Source organism: Ursus americanus, chromosome 2 (genome assembly GCF_024610735.1).
Source record: "Ursus americanus isolate L20-20 chromosome 2, mUrsAme1.1.p, whole genome shotgun sequence".
Lineage (NCBI taxonomy): Eukaryota > Metazoa > Chordata > Mammalia > Carnivora > Ursidae > Ursus > Ursus americanus.
The window spans coordinates 104293318-104312361 of NC_142128.1; the positions used below are offsets into that span (position 1 = coordinate 104293318).

At 42.1% G+C, this 19044-nt stretch overlaps 1 protein-coding gene and 1 long non-coding RNA gene across 7 annotated transcripts in view; one reads left to right on the plus strand and one right to left on the minus strand.

Annotated features, from left to right (window-relative positions):
- SDCCAG8 (SHH signaling and ciliogenesis regulator SDCCAG8) overlaps window positions 1–19044 on the minus strand; it is a 226102-nt gene that overhangs the window by 54615 nt on the left and 152443 nt on the right. For all 5 annotated transcript variants that reach the window (XM_045796100.2, XM_045796075.2, XM_045796092.2 and 2 more), the window contains one exon: window positions 16491–16622. In XM_045796100.2, the coding sequence (XP_045652056.2) occupies window positions 16491–16622 (132 nt within the window). Of the gene's footprint in view, window positions 1–16490; window positions 16623–19044 lie in introns of those variants that run through there.
- LOC123791384 (uncharacterized) overlaps window positions 14449–19044 on the plus strand; it is a 31545-nt gene continuing 26949 nt past the window's right edge. Inside the window, exon 1 of one of the 2 annotated variants that reach the window (XR_006779369.2) lies at window positions 14449–14564. This is a non-coding gene — a long non-coding RNA (uncharacterized LOC123791384). The remainder of the gene's footprint in view (window positions 14565–19044) is intronic. The other variant, XR_006779368.2, reaches the window with a different exon arrangement.

Below are 19044 nucleotides of genomic sequence, written 5' to 3' on the forward strand. Positions count from 1 at the left end.
TAGAACCTGCGCAGAAGGCTTCAGAAACTGTGTGTTCTTAACCACTCTGCACCATATGCTGTATCAGTAATTAAAAAATCTTTTCAAAAGCTCATTTAGTCTGGCTGTAACCAGTAGGGGGCGGGGGGGTCTCTAAGGCACATTAGCCCAAAGAGCCCCTAGCAGAGAATCTGACGCTTAGATGCCACGCTGTCACTCTCGAGTTTGGAACAGGAAAATCTGCTGGGGAGCTTCGGAGCTCGGGACTCTGGGGGTCCTGGAGTCCAGGCCCAGCTCGGATGCCGGCTGGCTGGGGACCCTTGGGGAGACACTGTGGTGTACCCGGTGAAGGTGTGGGCTGTGGCATTCCCCAGACTGGCCCTGCCAACATGTATCAGCTCAGTGAAAATGGTGACCCTGGGAAGTCACAGAACCTCTTGGAGCCCGTTTGCCCCTCTAAAAAACAGAAGACAAGAATACTATCTTAATAGTATTGATCTAACAGTCAAATTCCACAGGGCCTCTCTGCTGCAGATTCTTTAGTTATAAAACTGCAGTCTTGTGTCAGAGATCACCAAGTCTCAGCTCCCTAACCAACACTGTGATTCCATGATGACATGATGGCAAGACAGCCAACCGCGTAATAACGCTATACTATATTTATATAGTGCAGTTCCCCCCACCCACCAATGTTTATACCTAAGATCTGATTTGATCCTCATCACTATTCTGCGTGGTCCTTAATCCCCATTCCATGGATAAGGAAGTCGAGCCTGAAAGAGTTTATGTGGCCTGTCCAAAATCCCATGTTGGCAGGTAACCTCAACCATGAGCTTCTGCTCCCTAGCTAGTGTTCTCTCCTTACTATAATTTGTTGTTTCCACAGAAGACATGACGCCTTTCGGCAATAAGCTTACCAATTACCGGAGAAAGTGAAAGACTGTGAAAGACAGAAATCAATACTGACTCAGGTTTGCCACCTGAGTCCCACTGCCCACACCTCAAGTCAGGGGCTTCTCCTGCCACTTGGAGCCAAATGCCATGCCCAGCTCTAGAATTCAGGACTCAGCTTCTGAAGCAGCTACTAAAAGCACTGGTTAATAAGTCTAGAGGGCAGGTGAATTGTCTTCCATGGGGAAAATTCTGGAACCTGGGCACATAAAATCCCCTCTCTTTTCTTCCTGCCAATGGGCCATTTGGAGGCAGTTTCGTTGTCACAGGCTTATCCAGAAATATCTCTGTGGTTATGTCTTATCATGGAACTGCAGTATGATAACACACCTGTCCTACATTGTTCTCCATTGTTATGTCTTATCATGGAACTGCAGTATGATAGCACACCTGTCCTACATTGTTCTCCATTGTTATGTCTTATCATGGAACTGCAGTATGATAGCACACCTGTCCTACATTGTTCTCCATTGTTATGTCTTATCATGGAACTGCAGTATGATAGCACACCTGTCCTACATTGTTCTCCATTGTTATGTCTTATCATGGAACTGCAGTATGATAGCACACCTGTCCTACATTGTTCTCCATTGTTATGTCTTATCATGGAACTGCAGTATGATAGCACACCTGTCCTACATTGTTCTCCATTGTTATGTCTTATCACGGAACTGCAGTATGATAGCACACCTGTCCTACATTGTTCTCCATTGTTATGTCTTATCATGGAACTGCAGTATGATAGCACACCTGTCCTACATTGTTCTCCATTGTTATGTCTTATCACGGAACTGCAGTATGATAGCACACCTGTCCTACATTGTTCTCCATTGTTATGTCTTATCACGGAACTGCAGTATGATAGCACACCTGTCCTACATTGTTCTCCATTGTTATGTCTTATCACGGAACTGCAGTATGACAGCACACCTGTCCTACATTGTTCTCCATTGTTATGTCTTATCACGGAACTGCAGTATGATAGCACACCTGTCCTACATTGTTCTCCATTGTTATGTCTTATCATGGAACTGCAGTATGATAGCACACCTGTCCTACATTGTTCTCCATTGTTATGTCTTATCATGGAACTGCAGTATGATAGCACACCTGTCCTACATTGTTCTCCATTGTTATGTCTTATCATGGAACTGCAGTATGATAACACACCTGTCCTACATTGTTCTCCATTGTTATGTCTTATCATGGAACTGCAGTATGATAACACACCTGTCCTACATTGTTCTCCATTGTTATGTCTTATCATGGAACTGCAGTATGATAACACACCTGTCCTACATTGTTCTCCATTGTTATGTCTTATCATGGAACTGCAGTATGATAGCACACCTGTCCTACATTGTTCTCCATTCTTCCAAGCCTCACCTTCCTTTCTCCCGCTCTCGCTGCCCTGGGACGGCAGCCAAAACAAACATTCACCCTTAATTCTTACCCAGGTTCTAAAACAATGGAAATGAAGTGTTTGGCCAAATCTTCACAAATATCACCCACTTGGGTAGTTAACATATCTAAAGACGGACAGAGAAAGATACACACCAGAGGAATAAGTCATAGAAACGGAAGTAGTCTGATAATGCAAAGAACTGACTAGTGAAAGGAATCAATGAGCTCAGCACCTAGAAACAAGCTACCACATAAAAGATGGGAAATGCCGAGAAGAAAGTGATCAGGTGTCCACTCTGACTGAGCAAGCAGGAGGTAGACATCACCATGTTTAAAAGGTTAACATCACAGAACTGTCTCTCCCTCCTGAAAAGCCTTCAAAGGCTACCCTCTCACAGTGCTCAGAATAAACTCCAGACTTAGGTTTTACATGATTCAAGAGAAGGACTCTTCTAGACCTAACTGCTGAGGGTTCTACTTCCTCTTAGGATGTAGGGAGCCACAAATGAATACAACTCTTACCCTAACAAGCAGAAAGAAGTTAAACAATCAACAAAACCATAATTTTTCTTGAGCCAATCAGAGCTGAGGTTGCAAGATAACCAGATAAAGGTCCTGGGGGAAGGTGAGAAGCAAAAGCTCTCTTCCCCTTGGAAGATGGGTGGAAACTTTGTGCACCTGGCCCAAGGAATAGATACATTTTTACTGAGGGAGGAGTAGAAGTAAAATCCATCAGTGGTGTGATGGCAGAAGTCTGAAATGCAGCTCTCTTGGGGCAAAGAGGTCCTGTCTCATGATGTCTGCCAATTTCTCTGATGTGAATACTTCTGCCACGGTCAATTTAAAACTGCCAACATGATGTCGAATGCCCCATACATTTCCAAAAATTTAATAAATCATCTCCAGCATACAATGTATCTGACCCTGAGGAAGCAGTAGGAGGTCCCATCCCCATCCCCATCCCCAGCCAAGATGACAGTCAAACAAACAAACAAAAAAGCATCAGAACTAAAGAATACATTTGATGGGCCTCAAACTCAACAGAGGAGGGAAATCATTAAGTTTGAAGATTGACCAGTAGAAAGGATCCAAGGTGAACTACAAAGAAAAGAGAAAGGAGTTGGGGTGCGAGGGGAGTGCCTGGAACAGTGCACTGAAGAGTTGTGGGACAACCTCAGATGATCTAACCAATGTGTAAGTGGGGGCCCAGAAGGAGGAGAGATAGGAAATGAACAGGAAGATCTGACCCATGCCTACCACCCCCACCTCATCTACGATTTTAAAGCCATGGTGTCATTCTTGAAGAGACCATGTTCTCCTTGACCTCTGGGACCTTTAAACATGTACTTCTTTCTCTCTGCAAAGATCACTTCTACGTCTTGTCGGGATTCAGTTAGGAATGATTTCTCTAAGGAACAGTACCCTGTCCCTCCAAATCTGGGTAAGGTGCCAGTCTGATGCGCTCCTGAGCACCCTGGGTGAATCAGACCAGAGCAGATTATTCAACTGTGATCACATGTGCTTCCCTTGTGGGTCTGGAAACTCCTTAAGGGTAGAGATCATGGCCTTTTGCTTTTGTATGCTCATTGCGTAATAAATGTTAATCATTACAAGGATTTATTAATAAGCTAGAAGATACCACACAGAGCTCAAGCCAGGCAACCTACTATAGGTTTTCACATTTAACATGCAATGTTTTAAAATTATAGTTTACAGCACAGCAACAAACATGACTGCAGAAATGAAAAACAAATCCTATTTAACTTAAAAGCGCTAAATTAAATTTTAAATCATAAGGGTTAACATAATGAAAATGCTAATCAGAAGTTCTCAATCTACCTAAACAATAAAACCAGAGAGTAAAATTTGACTTTAAAGAGTGAACTCATTCAGAGTGGTTTACAATGGATTTCTGGAAGAAACGTTTAGGGATTTTAAGCATGGAAATATACTTTCTGTCCTCTAATGTAAGAACAGAAATCTGCCTGCCCTTTTTAGCAAAAGCTCTGTCCAAGGAGTGTTCAGTGCTCATCATCTCTAGTGGTTCTTCATAAAATTTGAACATACGTTTGGTACTTATTTTTAACTGAATATTTTTTTATTATTCAGACTTGATTGTGGAAAAATAAAAAATAATAAACATTATAAGAATATTAAGACTGGCTGGTAAGAGTTGGTTTGCTGAAATATTTGTCTCCAAACAGGCGTTAGCTATTTCCTACTACGTTATGTTCTTAAGGGTTTTTTCTTTTTGAATTTTTAAATATTGTACCAACTTTCCTCCCAGAACTGGAAGTTAAAAACTGTTTGATTGATTGTCCGTGCTCTTCGCTCTCAACTATGCTGAAAACATGACGTTCTTAACCAAGTAGGTAAATGTATCCCTCTTGAAATTTTATTTGGGGCTCGTATTAAAAACTTGCACCACTGAATAGAGGACATATACCCATAAACACATATGCATTCACATACTCACAGACCCTTAGATTACTTTAGGCCCTTCCCAAGGATGATCCAAAGTGTTGTCCCATAAATCAGCTCTAGAAAATTCAGAAGGGGTGTTCCCATAGAAATAACGTGATGTAAACACAGCGTTTTGTTTCGCAGACTAGCTCACGAGAGCCCATTTAACCCATAATGTTAATAAACCACCTTCTAGATCGTTAGCCTCTGAAGTGTCCATTGTACGTGAATGGGCTGATAAGTATGTTGAATGAAGGATACTGAGTGAATAATAGTGTGAAACGTTTGTCGAGCATGAAGTCTGTACCAGGCGCTGCTTTCCAAAGAGTTTTCGTGAATTATTTTAGGCAAATGTCACATCCCTCTAAGGTTGCATTTTGCAGAGAGAGAAAGGGAGGAAGTGATGATGAGGAAATATAAGATTTAAGGAATTTGCTCATGACCACATGGCTAGGAAGTGGTAAACTAGGAAAACCCAGAGAGCCAGGTTCTAGGGTACACGCTCCTAACGACGATACATGGTCTCTTTACTGAAGTTCCCGGTCTTACTAGCAGAGAACTAGAACCTGAATGCAGCTTACAACCTAAGGGCAGGGATGTCTGTCTGCTCGTCCAGTGATTTATCCAAAGCACATCGACACTACGTAATAGGCACTCAATAAATACTTTATGAATAAGTGAAAAGCAAGCTTCTTCCTTTTCTTGGATATTGGGACTGTTCTAGAAAAAAGTGTGAATTATATTAAAATGTCTTTGGCATTTTTGTCACTCCCTTTGGGTGGGTATCTTTTCATTTAATCTACTTTCAGGTGATCTGTTATGAGAGTGTTTGCCTTGGTCCAACTGTGGTGTCTAGACAGGGCGTTCTAATAGCCTATTATCCACTCCCAGATCAAAATTCTAATTCCCGCAGTTAGAACGTCCTCTGTTACTGGGAGGAAAGCAATATGACTTCAGGTCTTCCCATTAAAATATAATCGAACCTGGCTTCTAGTCCTCTTAGGGACTTGTCAATAATACATGGAATAATTGGATTTTAAAGAGATTGCTTGTTAACCCCAATTGGCTTATAATTTTGGCATAATTTGGGGGGAAAGGGTCAAAGTTTCGAAGCTGTTCCTGGTTTTCGTAGCTTTCTCCTTTCCTCTACACAATATTCTCAGATGGTTTGTGTTTAACAGTCCTTCGCGGAGGCAGCCTACCTAATCCCCACACTGCCACGGTCCAGTAACATGAAAGCTAGTGATAACCAAGAAACATTTCAAAATAAACAAGTTGCAATGAGCTTCTTTCCTAGCAACATATGGATTACTTATCATCTTCTATAATTTTATATTACAAAATAATGGCACATAAGTCTAATAACATAGCAGTTATGGTAACTTACTTTTAATAGTATGTTGTCAGTTATCCAAAAATACAGATTCCCAGGGCGCCTGGGTAGCTGAGTCGGCTAAGCCTCCGACTCTTGATTTCAGCTCAGGTCATGATCTCAAGGTTGTGAGATGGAGCCCTGCAGCTGGCTCTGCGCTGGGCGGGTGTGCAGCCTGCTTAAGATTCTCTCACTCCCTCTCCCCCTGCCCCTTCCCCGGACCCCTCCCAGAGTGTGTGCATGTCCATGCACCTGCGTGCTCTCTCTCTCTCTCTCAACAACAACAACAAAACACCAAATTCCCAAACAGCACATCACCAAAGGGGTGCCTCTCTAAAGCATATTGGCAGGGGCAGGGGGAGATGGAAGGTGGGGATTATACAGACATTTGCTTTAGCAAAAGAGAGGCAGATGATTCACTGGTGAATTACAATCCACATAGGACTTGGAACATAGTGATTGAAAAACTGACACATTGCTGAAACAAGTATGCAATACTGCAGTCCTAAGAGGTTAACAAAACAACAGAGGACAAATGAAATTAATCACCATGAATCTAAATTAAGAGCATTTTATAATTAAAAGCGAGAATAGCAGCATTAAAGACCCAGATGACCTCAGTACGACACTGATGATGCAGTAATAACTAAATGTCCTTTGCCCCCAAAATCACGGGAAGCCAAACTGCCGGAGTTCAGGCAGGATCCGGGGAGGGGTGGGAGCCAGTGGAATGCTGCCTTAGCATTCTCAGTCAATTACTGATTTACTGATTCTCTGTAAATCATGACCCACCACACTTCAGTTCATACCTTGATTACTGTTCTAAGTGAGGCAAGATCAACTCAAAACATTTCCTCAGGGACAGGGAAAGTTTTATGTCTCTACACCCAAATCCAACATCAAGAGACTTCTGGTTTACACAAATCAGAGAGAATAAGAGATCAAACAAACACTCCTGGCAACCAACTCCTGCCGAGGCTGCCCAGGAGGCGAGTCCCCCAGGATACCCCTCCTTCTTGCCTGTGGGGTTTCGGGAGGCACAGGAGCAGCAGCAGGTGCTGGGTGACGTCACAGCTGCTCGGGAGCCCCACCAGCCCAAACAGAGAGAGAGCCTGCAGCCAGGGGAGAGGGGCAGAGGAGTAGACCCTTTTCATCCTTGTCCCCCCGGCCTAGTGCGGTGACTGGCACAAAAGGATGCCCGATAAATGGAGAACCAACCAATTCTGGCCTCAGCGCACTTTACCAGCACCTTACCCAGAAAGCTGGACATACAAGCTCATGTCCTCCCCTCAGGCCACCCCTGAGATGCAGGAGGTGACCCTCTCCTAGGCCAGGATTCAGCCTGGCTAAGCACGGGCTCTCCTCCGCTCGGCCTACCCCAGCATCTGCAAACTCATCTGACTCTCAAAGCCTTTCACAGCAATACATGCCTTTATGAATCCCCTCAGGGGTCAGTTAGATTATTTCACAGTTTTTACACAATATGATGAAGAGGGATTTTTAAAGTAACAAATTTTATCTGAAATAGGTAGATCTTTAAATCTTTTAATATAAAGTTTAGTTTTAAAGCAATTTTCCTGAACCTGAAACTATTCTAAAAGATAAAGTCTATTAAAAAATATGATGAGAGGGGTGCCTGGGTAGCGCAGTCAGTTAGGCGCCCGAGTCTTGGTTTCGGCTCAGGTCGTGATCTCAGGGTTGTGAGATCGAGACGGGCGTCAGGTTCTGCACTCAGAACAGAGTCTGTTTGAGATTCTCTCCCTCTCCCCCACCCAAAATAAATAAATAAATCTTTAAAAAAAAAGATGAGAAATAGGGTATTTGCGTGGTCTCTAGCTATCTCCCTGTGAGGCACTTAAAAACTTCTCTTGAGCAGAGATCTGGTAGACCCCACCTCGACCCAGTGCTCAAAGTCAACACCACCCATGACAGGACACACTGAAAGCTTGTCGCCCTCAACACAGCGCGCTGAGAGGGACACAACACTGTGGGATTCCTGCCCCAAATGACCAACCTCAGCCTAACCTTGAGGAAGCCTCAGACAAACCAACACCGAGCCACTCTACAAACAATGGAGCAGTTCTCATCAAAAGTGAGGAACCATCACAAGTCAGGTTTCTCCCCGCTGAGAGAAATAATTAAGTGTCTAAAGACTACGAAAGAGAAATGAGAACTAAATGCAACATAGAATCTTGAACCAGAACTAGAATATTCGGGGAAAACTAGTGAAATCCTAATGAGGTCTAGAGATGAGTTCCTAGTACCACATTGATGCTAATTTCCCAGGTCAGATCACTGGATTGTGGTTACATACAATGCTTATTACATTGCACGTGGCTGGGAGAAGGGCATATGGGAGCTCTCAATTATTTTTGTAACTTGTCTATAAGCCAAATTATTTCAAAATAAAAAGCTAAAAGAAGTAATTTTCCTATGTAACCAATAATGCCAGCTACTTCACTTACATAAATTAAATCCTTAATGAATTAATTATACAAGAAAAAAGGCACAATTGGCCAATAACATAATATGGTTTAGGAACAAAGTGTGCTCTATAATATAGATTTGAAATTAAATTGATGTGTAAGAATAAAAAACATATAAAAATAGTTTCATGATATTTTTTGGAATTCTTGGGAGTTTTTTTAATGTAAAATTCAACTTATTGCTTCATTTTTTTATTGACTTTTTTTAGAGCAATTTAAGACTCACAGCAAAACTGAGGGGAAGGCAAAGAACCTTCTCATATATCCCCTGTTCTCACACATGCACAGACCACCCCCCCATCATCAGCATCCTCTAGTAGAGTGATACATTTGTTATAAGTAATGAACCTACAGAGACACGTCACAATCTCCCAAAGTCCATAGCTCAGGTTAGGCTTCATTCTTGATGTTGTTCATTTTACAGGTTTAGACAAATGCATGATGATTCACAGACACTATTATGGTACCACATAGCATATTTTCACTGCCCTACAAATCCTCTGTTCTCCTCCACCCGTACCTCTGGTAACCACTGACCTTCTTACTACCTCCATCGTTTTGTCTTTTCCAAAATGTCATGTAGTTGGAATCATATGGTTTGTGGCCTTTTCAGACTGGCTTCTTTCACTTCATAATAAACATTTAAGGTTCCTGCATCTCTGTTCAAGGCCTGATAGCTCATTTCTTTTTAATGCTAGATACTGTTCCACTGTCTGGTAGGATCATGGTTTATCCATTCACCTACTGAAGGATATCTGGTTGTTTCCATGTTTGGACATTATGAATAAAGTTGCTACAGATACCTCTGCACAGGTTCTTGGGTGGATATAAGTTTTCAACTACTTTGGGTAAATACCAAGGAGCATGATTGCTGGATCATACATTTAATTTTGTAAGAAACTGCCAAACTGTCTTCCAAAGTGACTATACCATTTTGCATTCCCCCCAGCAGTGAAGGAGAGTTCCTATTTTCCCACATCCTGGCTAGCACTTGATGGTGTCGGTATTCTGGATTTGACCACTCTAACGGGCGTGTAGTGGTATCCCATTGTAGTTTTAGTTTGCATTTCCCTGATGACATATGATGTGGACCTTTTTTCATATGCTCATTTGCCATCTGTATCTCTTCTTTGATAAGGTGCCTGTTAAGGTCTTTGACTCATTTTTTAATTGTTTTGTTTATTTTCTTATTGTTGGGCTTTAAGAATTCTTTGACTATTTTAGACAATAGTTCTTTATCATCTTTGTAATATTTTCTTCCAGTCTGTGCTTTTCTTCTCATTCTCTTGACATTGCCTTTCTCAAAGCCAAAGTTTTACACTTGAATAAAGTCTATCTTATCAATTACTTTGGTGTTGTGTCTAAAAAGTCATCATCATTCCCAAGTCATCTAGGTTGTCTTCTAGGAGTTTCAAAGTTTTGTATTTTATATTTTGGTCTGTGGGCCATTTTGAGTTAATTTTTGTGTCAGGTATAAGATCTGTGCCTAGATTCTCTCTCTCTTTTTTTTTTTTTTTGCATGTGGATGTCCAGTTATTCCAGCACCATTCGTTGAAAAGACTATCTTTGCTCCAATGTATTGCCTTTGCTCCTTCACCAATGATCATTTGACTATATTAATTTGGGCCTCCTTCTGGGTTCTCTGCTCCATTACATTGATCTGTTTGTCAATTCTTACCCAAATACCACACTGTCTGGATTACTACAGCTTCGTAGTAAATTGGAAGTCAGGTAGGTCCAGTCCTCCACTTCGTCCTTCTCCTCATTATATTGAAAGTGTGCTGGCTATTCTGGGTCTTTTGCTTCTCCATATAAACTTCAGAAGCAGTTCATCACTACCCACAAAATAACTTACTGGGATTTTAATCGGGATTACAAAAGCTACAGGACAAGCTGGGAAGAACCGACATCTGGACAATATTGAGCCTTCTTATCTATGAACATGGACTGTCTCTCCGTTCACTAATTCTTTGGCTTCATTCATTAGAATTTTGTAGCTTCCTCATATAAATCTTGTACCTATTTTGTTAGAGTTATACCTAAGTATTTAATTTCTGCGGTGCTAATATAAATGGTGTGTGATTCTAATTTCAAATTCCAGTTGTTCATTGATCATATAGGAAAGTGATTAATTTTCATGTATTAACCCTGTGTCTTACAACCTTGCTATAACTGCTTATTAGTTCCAGGAGTTTTTTTCTATACAGATGATCATACCATCTTACAAACAAAGACAGTTTTATATCATCCTTCACAATCTTTATACCCTTTACTTCTTTTTTTGTCTTATTGCATTAGCTAGAACTTCCAGTATGATGTTGAAAAGGAGGGGTGAAAGGGAATATCCTTGCCTTATATCTGATCTTTTCGGGAAAGCTTTGAATTTCTTACCATCAAGTATGGTATCAGCACTAGGCTTTTTGTAGATGTTCTGTATCAAGTTGAGGACGTTCCCTGCTACTTCTCGTTTACTGAGAGTTTTTACCATGAATAGGTGTTGGATTTCGTCAATGCTTTTTCTACACCTATTGATATGATCCTGTGATTTTTCTTGCCTAGCCTATTGATGTGATGGGCTACATAAATTGATTTTTGAATGTTGAACCAGTCTTACATACCTGGAATAAATCCTACTTGGTTGTAGAGTGTAATTCTTTTTAAATATTGTTGGATTCTCTCTGCCAATATTTTGTCTTATTTTGTTTTTAAATGATGAAATAAAGGTTAAGATTTCAGGCTTCTGTTTTCAGGGACTTCTCTAAAAACAGTGAATAGTCTTAATTCCCCCAAAATGGAATGTCAAATTTGATAAAAATCAATACTCTATTTCCTTTTTTTTTCTAAGTAAGCTCTAGGCCCAACATGGGGCTTGAACTCATGACCCCAAGATCAAGAGTCACATGCTCTATCGACTGAGACAGCCAGGTGCTCCTATTTCCCATTCTTAACACTGGTTTTCAAGGAATAAACTTTCCATTAGAAAAATACATAACTTGAAGATCATTCTGAAGTAGTTTATGGAAGAATGGCCAATTTAAAACTCATTATTCACTCGTTACATTTCAATCAGCAGCTGCATGTCGTCGTCAATGGTTTTTATGTGTATAATTTAAGCCATATATTACCACAAAAAGAGAAAAAACCATGTAAGACTGTGTAACTAACAAAGCGATGTGGATTGCTGGGGGCTGGTAACCCAATACTTGACCGCACGACAGCATGTGAGGGCACTCAGTGGGTCTCTACTGGCTCTAAGAGCTCTCACGTGGTTCTATTTTCTATGATAAAATGTATGAATCAACACCTGTCTTAAAACAAGAAAACATGCCATTGCTATCTTGAACAGGAATCCCCTGGACTGGACTGCCTTTGTGGACTCCAGGGATTCCCAATCACCAGCTGGAAAATGGACGTTTCCTGACTCCACAGTTAAATGATCTGGACAATCAGAATTTAATGCATTCACATCTACCCCTCCTAATACATCCCCCAACCACTGGTAGCTTGGTCTATCTCTCCGGCTTGCTAATGCTTCCCACTTTCCTTGGCCGCCAAATCTCATGAAAAAGTACTTGAAATTTGCTATGTCAGTTTTTCTACTCACACAACTTTTCAATCTGCTCTAATATGGTTGCTATACTCTTCTACTAGCAGTATTTTCGTTAACATAACCAGTCTGTCTATGTCACTAAGTCCAGCGGATACCTTCAGTCACTCAATCACTCAGCAGCATCTGGTTGGTCCCCTCCTCCTTCCTGAAGCACGCATGACAGCCTGCCCTTCTGGTTTCCACTTATTTCCCAGATTACTTGTCTTAATGTCTTTTGCCAACTTTTACCTTACCTTTAAAAAGGTTGATGTTCGGGGCACCTGGGTGGCTCAGATGGTTAAGCATCTGCCTTCAGCTCAGGTCATGATCCCAGGGTCCTGGGATCGAGCCCCACATCGGGCTCCCTGCTCAGCGGAGAGCCTGCTTCTCCCTCTCTCTCTACTGTTCCCCCTGTTCCCCCTGATTGTGCTCTCTCTTGCTCTCTCTGTCAAATAAATAAATAAATAAAATATTTTTTTTTAAAAAAAGGTTGATGTTCTTGGGACGCCTGAGTGACACAGTCGGTTAGGCATCCAACTCTTGGTTTCGGCTCAGGTTGTGATCTCAGGGTCGTAAGATCGAGCCCCGTGTCAGGCTCCATGCTGAGTGTGGAGTCTGCTTCAGACTCTCTCTCCCTCTCCCTCCACTCCTGCTTGTTCTCTCTCTCTCTCTCAAATAAATAAATAAACCTTTTTAAAAATGTTGAAGTTCTTTAAATGTTGGAGCCCTTTTTCCTTTTTCCTGTATTTTTCCTCTAAGTGATCCACCTCATTTGCCCACAAGGTTCCAAATATTCTCTATGGGCCACTAGATTTCTATCTCCAGCCCAGACCTGTCTCCTGAGCAGAGTCTCCTATGTCCCCCTGCTTATTTGACATTTCCATTTGTACGAAGCACTGGCACAGTAAATTCAACAGGGCTGAACTGAACACTTGGTCTCATCCCAAACCCAAGTCATCTTGCCCACAAACCCGTTTCCCTCCACATCCTCTAGCTCTCTAAGTGGCACCACTATGTCCCCACTGCTCGAGTCGGGAATGTGGGTATTGTCCTGGACATGCCCCCCTACCCAACACAGCCAATCAATTGCTGAGTCCTATTGATTTCACCTCCTGCATGTCTCCCCAATCTGTTTGCTTCCCTCTATCATCATTATCATCATTCGAGTCCAAGCCACCATCATCGCTTGACTAACTACTCCAGGAGCTCCCACTGGAGCCTGTACAAACACTGTGGCTCTGCTCTGATACATGATCTACTCCGGGAACTGGAATGCTGTTTGTTTTTAAGATTTATATATTTATTTTAGAGAGACAGAGCGGGGGAAGGGGCAGAGGGAAAAGGAGAGAGAATCTTGAGCAGACTCTGTGCTGAGTGTGGAGCCCAATGTGGGGCTCGATCCCATGACCATGAGATCACAACCTGAGCCAAAACCAAGAGTCAGACACCTAACCCGCTGTGCCACCCAGGCGCCCCTGGAATGCTATTTTCTAAATGCAAATTTGATTACATCATTCTTTAAAAAATTATTTTAAAATTATTTCTTCTCTTCAGTAAAAGGATAAAGTAACGGGTCTGTAATAAAAACTTAAAGGCCCCCTATCTCTCCAACCTCATCGCGTGTCATTCTTTCCCTTACTCTTGACGTTAAACACACAGTTTCTTTCCTTCCTCAAAAGTCCTACCTCAGGATCTTCAATTTTACAAACTTTTTTAGGAGAAGGCCAGACAGTAAATATTTCAGGCTTCCTGGGCTGGTAAGTCACAGTCTCTGACTCAAGGGCTCAGCTCCGGCCCTGCTGTGCGAGAGCTGAGCCACAGACAGTACGTGGACAGATGAGCACGACTGCCTTTCTGAGCCACGCACCGTGGGCATGGGCCGGGGCGCGGTCTGCCAGCTCCTGCCCTAGAAAGCAAGCCGTTGCTATCCCCACGCTTACAGATTCATTTCAAGTATTATTTTCTCACTGAAAATTTTCCTGAGCAGGTAGGCCCCCTTATTAAAGGTGCTTTTACCATAAAGTAGTTATCTCTTTCATAGAACCAAGTGTTGCTGTAATTAACTAGATATTTACAAAGTTATTTGGTCTGTATCCACCTTCCCTATAAGGCCGTAAATGCCATGACACTGGGGACCATAGTTACTATTTTCTTCCCAGCTTGTGTTGGAGAACAGGACGCAGGGTGGCAATCAGTAAACACCCGCTGAGTGAATGATTAGTTTGCTGCCCGACCTTCAGTCGGCAACGGTAGCTCTCTGAGCCTCAGTCGTCCGTCTGGACACGGATGGAGTAACAGCTACCTTCCCGTTTGTTTCAAGGTAAGAGAACATGGCTGAGTGCAGTTTGTGGACTCTAGTACAAATTTAAGAAAAAAAAAATTAGCAAAATGCCTTGGTTGCCAGTATGTGGCAAATTGCAGCCAAAGGACCAGGTCAAATTCCCTGGCTTGTTTTGCTGGCCCTCTAGCCATGTACGGTTTTGCTTTCTTAAAAGGTTGTAAAAGGGACACCTGGGTGGCTCAGTTGGTTATGTGTCTGCCTTCGGCTCGGGTCATGATCTCAGGGTCCTGGAATTGAGTCCCCCATCAGGTTCCCTGCTCAGTGGGGAGTCTGTTTCTCCCTCTCCCTGCCGCTCCCCCTGCTCGTGCTCGCTCTCTCTATGACAAATAAATAAATAAAATCTTAAAAAAAAAAAAAGATTGTAAAATACAAAAACAAAAAAGACCCTGTGACAGAAACCACATGTGGCCCACAAAACCTAAAATATTTTAGTCTGGCCTAGAACACTGTCTGAGTCTATGTAAATATTTCAATGAGTAAATAAATGAATGATTAATATCTGCCAAAGACACCCATATTTTAATATTTTGGTGACTGAAAAGCAGTGCCATTTTCTGACTGCCTTTCTTCTCTTCAATACAGCAAGCAATCAAAATTATAAAGTATTTACCCCCTCCCCAAGGACTCAATGTTGACTTTAAATTTAAAAAAATACAAAATAAAAGGAGTGTATAAGCATTTTCATTTTCCTCTCAATTATATCAACAATTGCTTTTGAAACAGAGAAGATGTGGGGTATCTGGGGAACAGGATAGGAATGGGGGGGCTAGGAGCCAAGAACACCCCTTCAAGCTCGCCGCGGTGCTATGCATGTGATCGCTACATGAAGCCCAAATTTATAGCAATCCATTCAACTATGGTGTAAATACTGACATTTCTTTTCCCCTGGGAATCCATCATTATACGGAAATTTTAAGTAACACATTTATAGGAAATGACACGGGGCTGGGTTCATTACAAAAGAACGACACTAAAAAGGAAAGGAATTTGGAGTCAGAAGATCAAGATTCAGGTTCAAACTCTACCACCTCCTCAACTTGTCCCTCTGAGCAAATCCATTAGTCTCTCTGAGCTTGTGTTTCATCGTCTAGAGAAAGGGAGCAATATCACTGGTGGCATTCAGTAGGTCACTAGTAGGAGCCAGGTGCTTGACATACATTTGCTCTTTATATCAAACTGCAAAGTGGCCATTATTAGTCCCAAAACACAGATGAAGAAACTGATGATCAGGGAGGTCACAGGACTTGCTCCAAGTGACACCACCAGAAAGAACCATAAGGTTTGGAGTCAAATTCTGTCTCAAGCAACATCATCAGTGCATATCTGATGAAGAGATTTAACCTTTGGGGCGCCTGGGTGGCTCAGTCGGTTAAGCAGCTGACTCTTGGTTTCGGTTCAGGTCATGATCTCATGGGTCATGGGATTCAGGCCCATATCGGGCTCTGCGCTCAGCAGGGAGTCAGTTGTCTTGGGTATTCTCTCTCCCTCCCCCACTCGAGTGTGCACTCTCTCTCTCTCAAGTAAATAAATAAATATATTTTAAAAAGATCTTTAACCTTCTCAACCTCTTATACATTTTATCTCACAAAAAACACAGGAAACCTCATTTCTATGAAAGTCCTCCATATTTCACATTACCGACTTACACCGTGAAGGCAGATGGTTTCCCTACAATGCTCTCTATTAAATCTAACTCCATGTCTAGAGAACGCTCTCCCTTCTGTATGTTATAAGAACAACCTAAGCTGGGGAAGCATAAATACTCAAGAGTATTAGATTTTGAGCATGTCCCTTGTGTGCCAGAGTGGCCATGAATGCCATTTATTCCACATCAATTCCCACTCGGCTCTGGAACCAAACACCTTCAATATACAGCATGTCAGTTGATTGTTAAGGTTGCATTACCTTTGCTTCATTATCTCATGTAGTCTCCCGTGTTGGACACACTGTTCCTCCAACTCATCATTCCTCCTCTGTAACTTTTCCAGTTTGTCATGTGTATACCTTTTCTCTTGACTGAGCTGAGCTATTTCAGATCTAGAGAGGTGAACACACAGAAATGACAAATGTTAAAGGTTCTTATTACCAGAGCACATTTCTACTGTATAACCTTAGCATTATCTTAAACCCCACACTTAAAAATAGTACTGTAAATAAAAGTTATTTTAGGTAAAATGGAATATTCCAGAAATTGCAAAATGTCTAGTGCAGGAATATTTGCATTGCAGGGACTCCAGTGGCAGATAGAGAAAGGAATAATGACTTACTCTGAAAGAGATGGCTTCTTCCAGGAACGACACAAAAATGAAAATGATTCATATTCACACCCAGTATTTATTGAGTGCCTATTACAGGCCAGCCACCATGCTGTTAAAGGAGCAACCCCAGGCCTAATCTCTACGACAGAGCATTGTTTCTTTCAATTAACATAGCTAATGTAATGGCACATGATAAAAATCATATAGTTCCAAAAGGCATAATAATGAAAAATGGCATTCCTCTACCCGCCCCCTCACCCCATCTCCAGCTCGTCAATGTAATTACTAGTATTCCAGTGTGCAGTTAAAGCAATGGCCACATTTGCGTCACGTGACTACCGAAACCTTGGTCCTTGCTGGCGCGGTAGCTTATGACGATCGCACGCACACTGGTGTACATTGACCGTCCCCAGATGAGGGCTTTAGTGTAGAGGGACGGAACGTCCAGCCATCTTTTCCAGTGGGAGATTTCTAATATCCGTGTCCGTCATTCTTCCCCTGTGGCCATCCTGCTTCTCAAGAGGAGAAGTCTCCAGCTCCCTGCTTGTTGGGTCTGATCCTCGCCAGCCGTGGTTTAGGAGCCCGTAGGAAATAGAGAGGTAGGGATCTCACCTTTCAGAATGCAGACTTCCTATTCATTTCTCTCTGCAACCCTCAGTGCCCCTATTGTGACCAGAGCCTGCTGGTTCAGTGTCTTCAGAGAGGAAGCTCCCAGTCGCTGGGTGGAGGAGGGACAGTCATTGGCTGTGTGGGGTCGGGGGTAGAACTGTCAATTTTGGTTTTGGTCCTATGCTCCACTTCTGCCTTCCAAGTTTTTCTGGCATCCTGAGAGCAGATGAGCTTGCTTCCCATGCAAGTGCCCTTTGGAGACACGTAAGATTCACCTTCCCCCACTTTGCCACCTCGGGTCCTATCTACCCAGTCTTCGTGCTGCCCTCACACATCACAGGTGGGATCACAGGAAGTTACTTTGGTGATGAAATGTGTTACCTCTTCAGTATCTTGGAGAATCACCTTAAGTCTCGAAACCTCAAGATCGGAAAGAGACCCATCTGAGAAAAACTGTATCCCTGTCCTTGCTTTCCGTTCAGCATGGGTCCTGTGGTCACCACCTCCTCACGCTCCACGGCTCTTGCATCTGAAAACGCGAGCAGCTGACAACCGGTTTGTTTCTTGAAGGTTAAGTGAGACCCCTGACGCAGAATTACATCCCTCCAAAAGAAAGGATTCCTCCATTAGGTGAGAGAGTCTTTTCTTCCTGGTTAAGGAGAGATGTGGATTTGCTCAGGGAACTCATCCCGCAGAACTCGTCCCAGGTGATGACGTCACTGTATGAGGCAATTTCTCACTTTCCTTTCCCCTCATTCCTCATTTTGTTTTCATCTTGGTTCCAGTGTCAACTCAAGGGAAGCTTGCCCTGATTAATACTTCGCCGTTCTCAGTACATCAGCATATTTTCTGAAACTACTCTCAGCTTTTCTGCATATATTAGCTTATAATTTATTCCTCTGAACTGTGGCTCGATGTCTCATCTTTCTTACTAGAGTCTACATGAGGGCAGGGATTGTCTCATTTGCAAGGTCAGATCAAGCACTCAGTCTACATTTGCCTCTCCTAATAAGAATTTACCTATATTTGAAATAGTCTAAATCGGTTAGTAATGATTTATGTTTCTCCTTTCAAAATCACAGACAATATATAAGAATTTAAGGCAGTTATAAGAAATTGTTAATTGAGTGTTCTTCTAAGATTAGTATCTCTTATCACAACATGTATCGTGAGCTAAAATAAATTCCAAAAAGACAACGAATATCCTTAAACCAGATTAGGAAACCACGCAGAAGAGTATTTATCTGTTCTCAGGTACTTCCCCGGGGGGGGGGGGGAGTCACTTTTTAAAAGAACAATTACAACAGAAACATAGATTTTTACAATATAAAAATATGAAATCTTTACACACAAAAAGTCGTACTGTTCACAGTAGCATTCTTTCTAGAAGCAACCTTGCTCTGCAACCCCAAATCTGGAAACCGAATCCAGAAATGTGTCAACAGAAGACTGGTTACATTACTTATACAAAGGAGTATCAAGAGGCTATTCTGACAGTGAGAGCTATCTGTTGGCAGTGTTATTTATTGACGTAAAAATATGATATATTGGTAAGAAAGGAAAATATTTGAAAATCAGCATATATAAAGTGA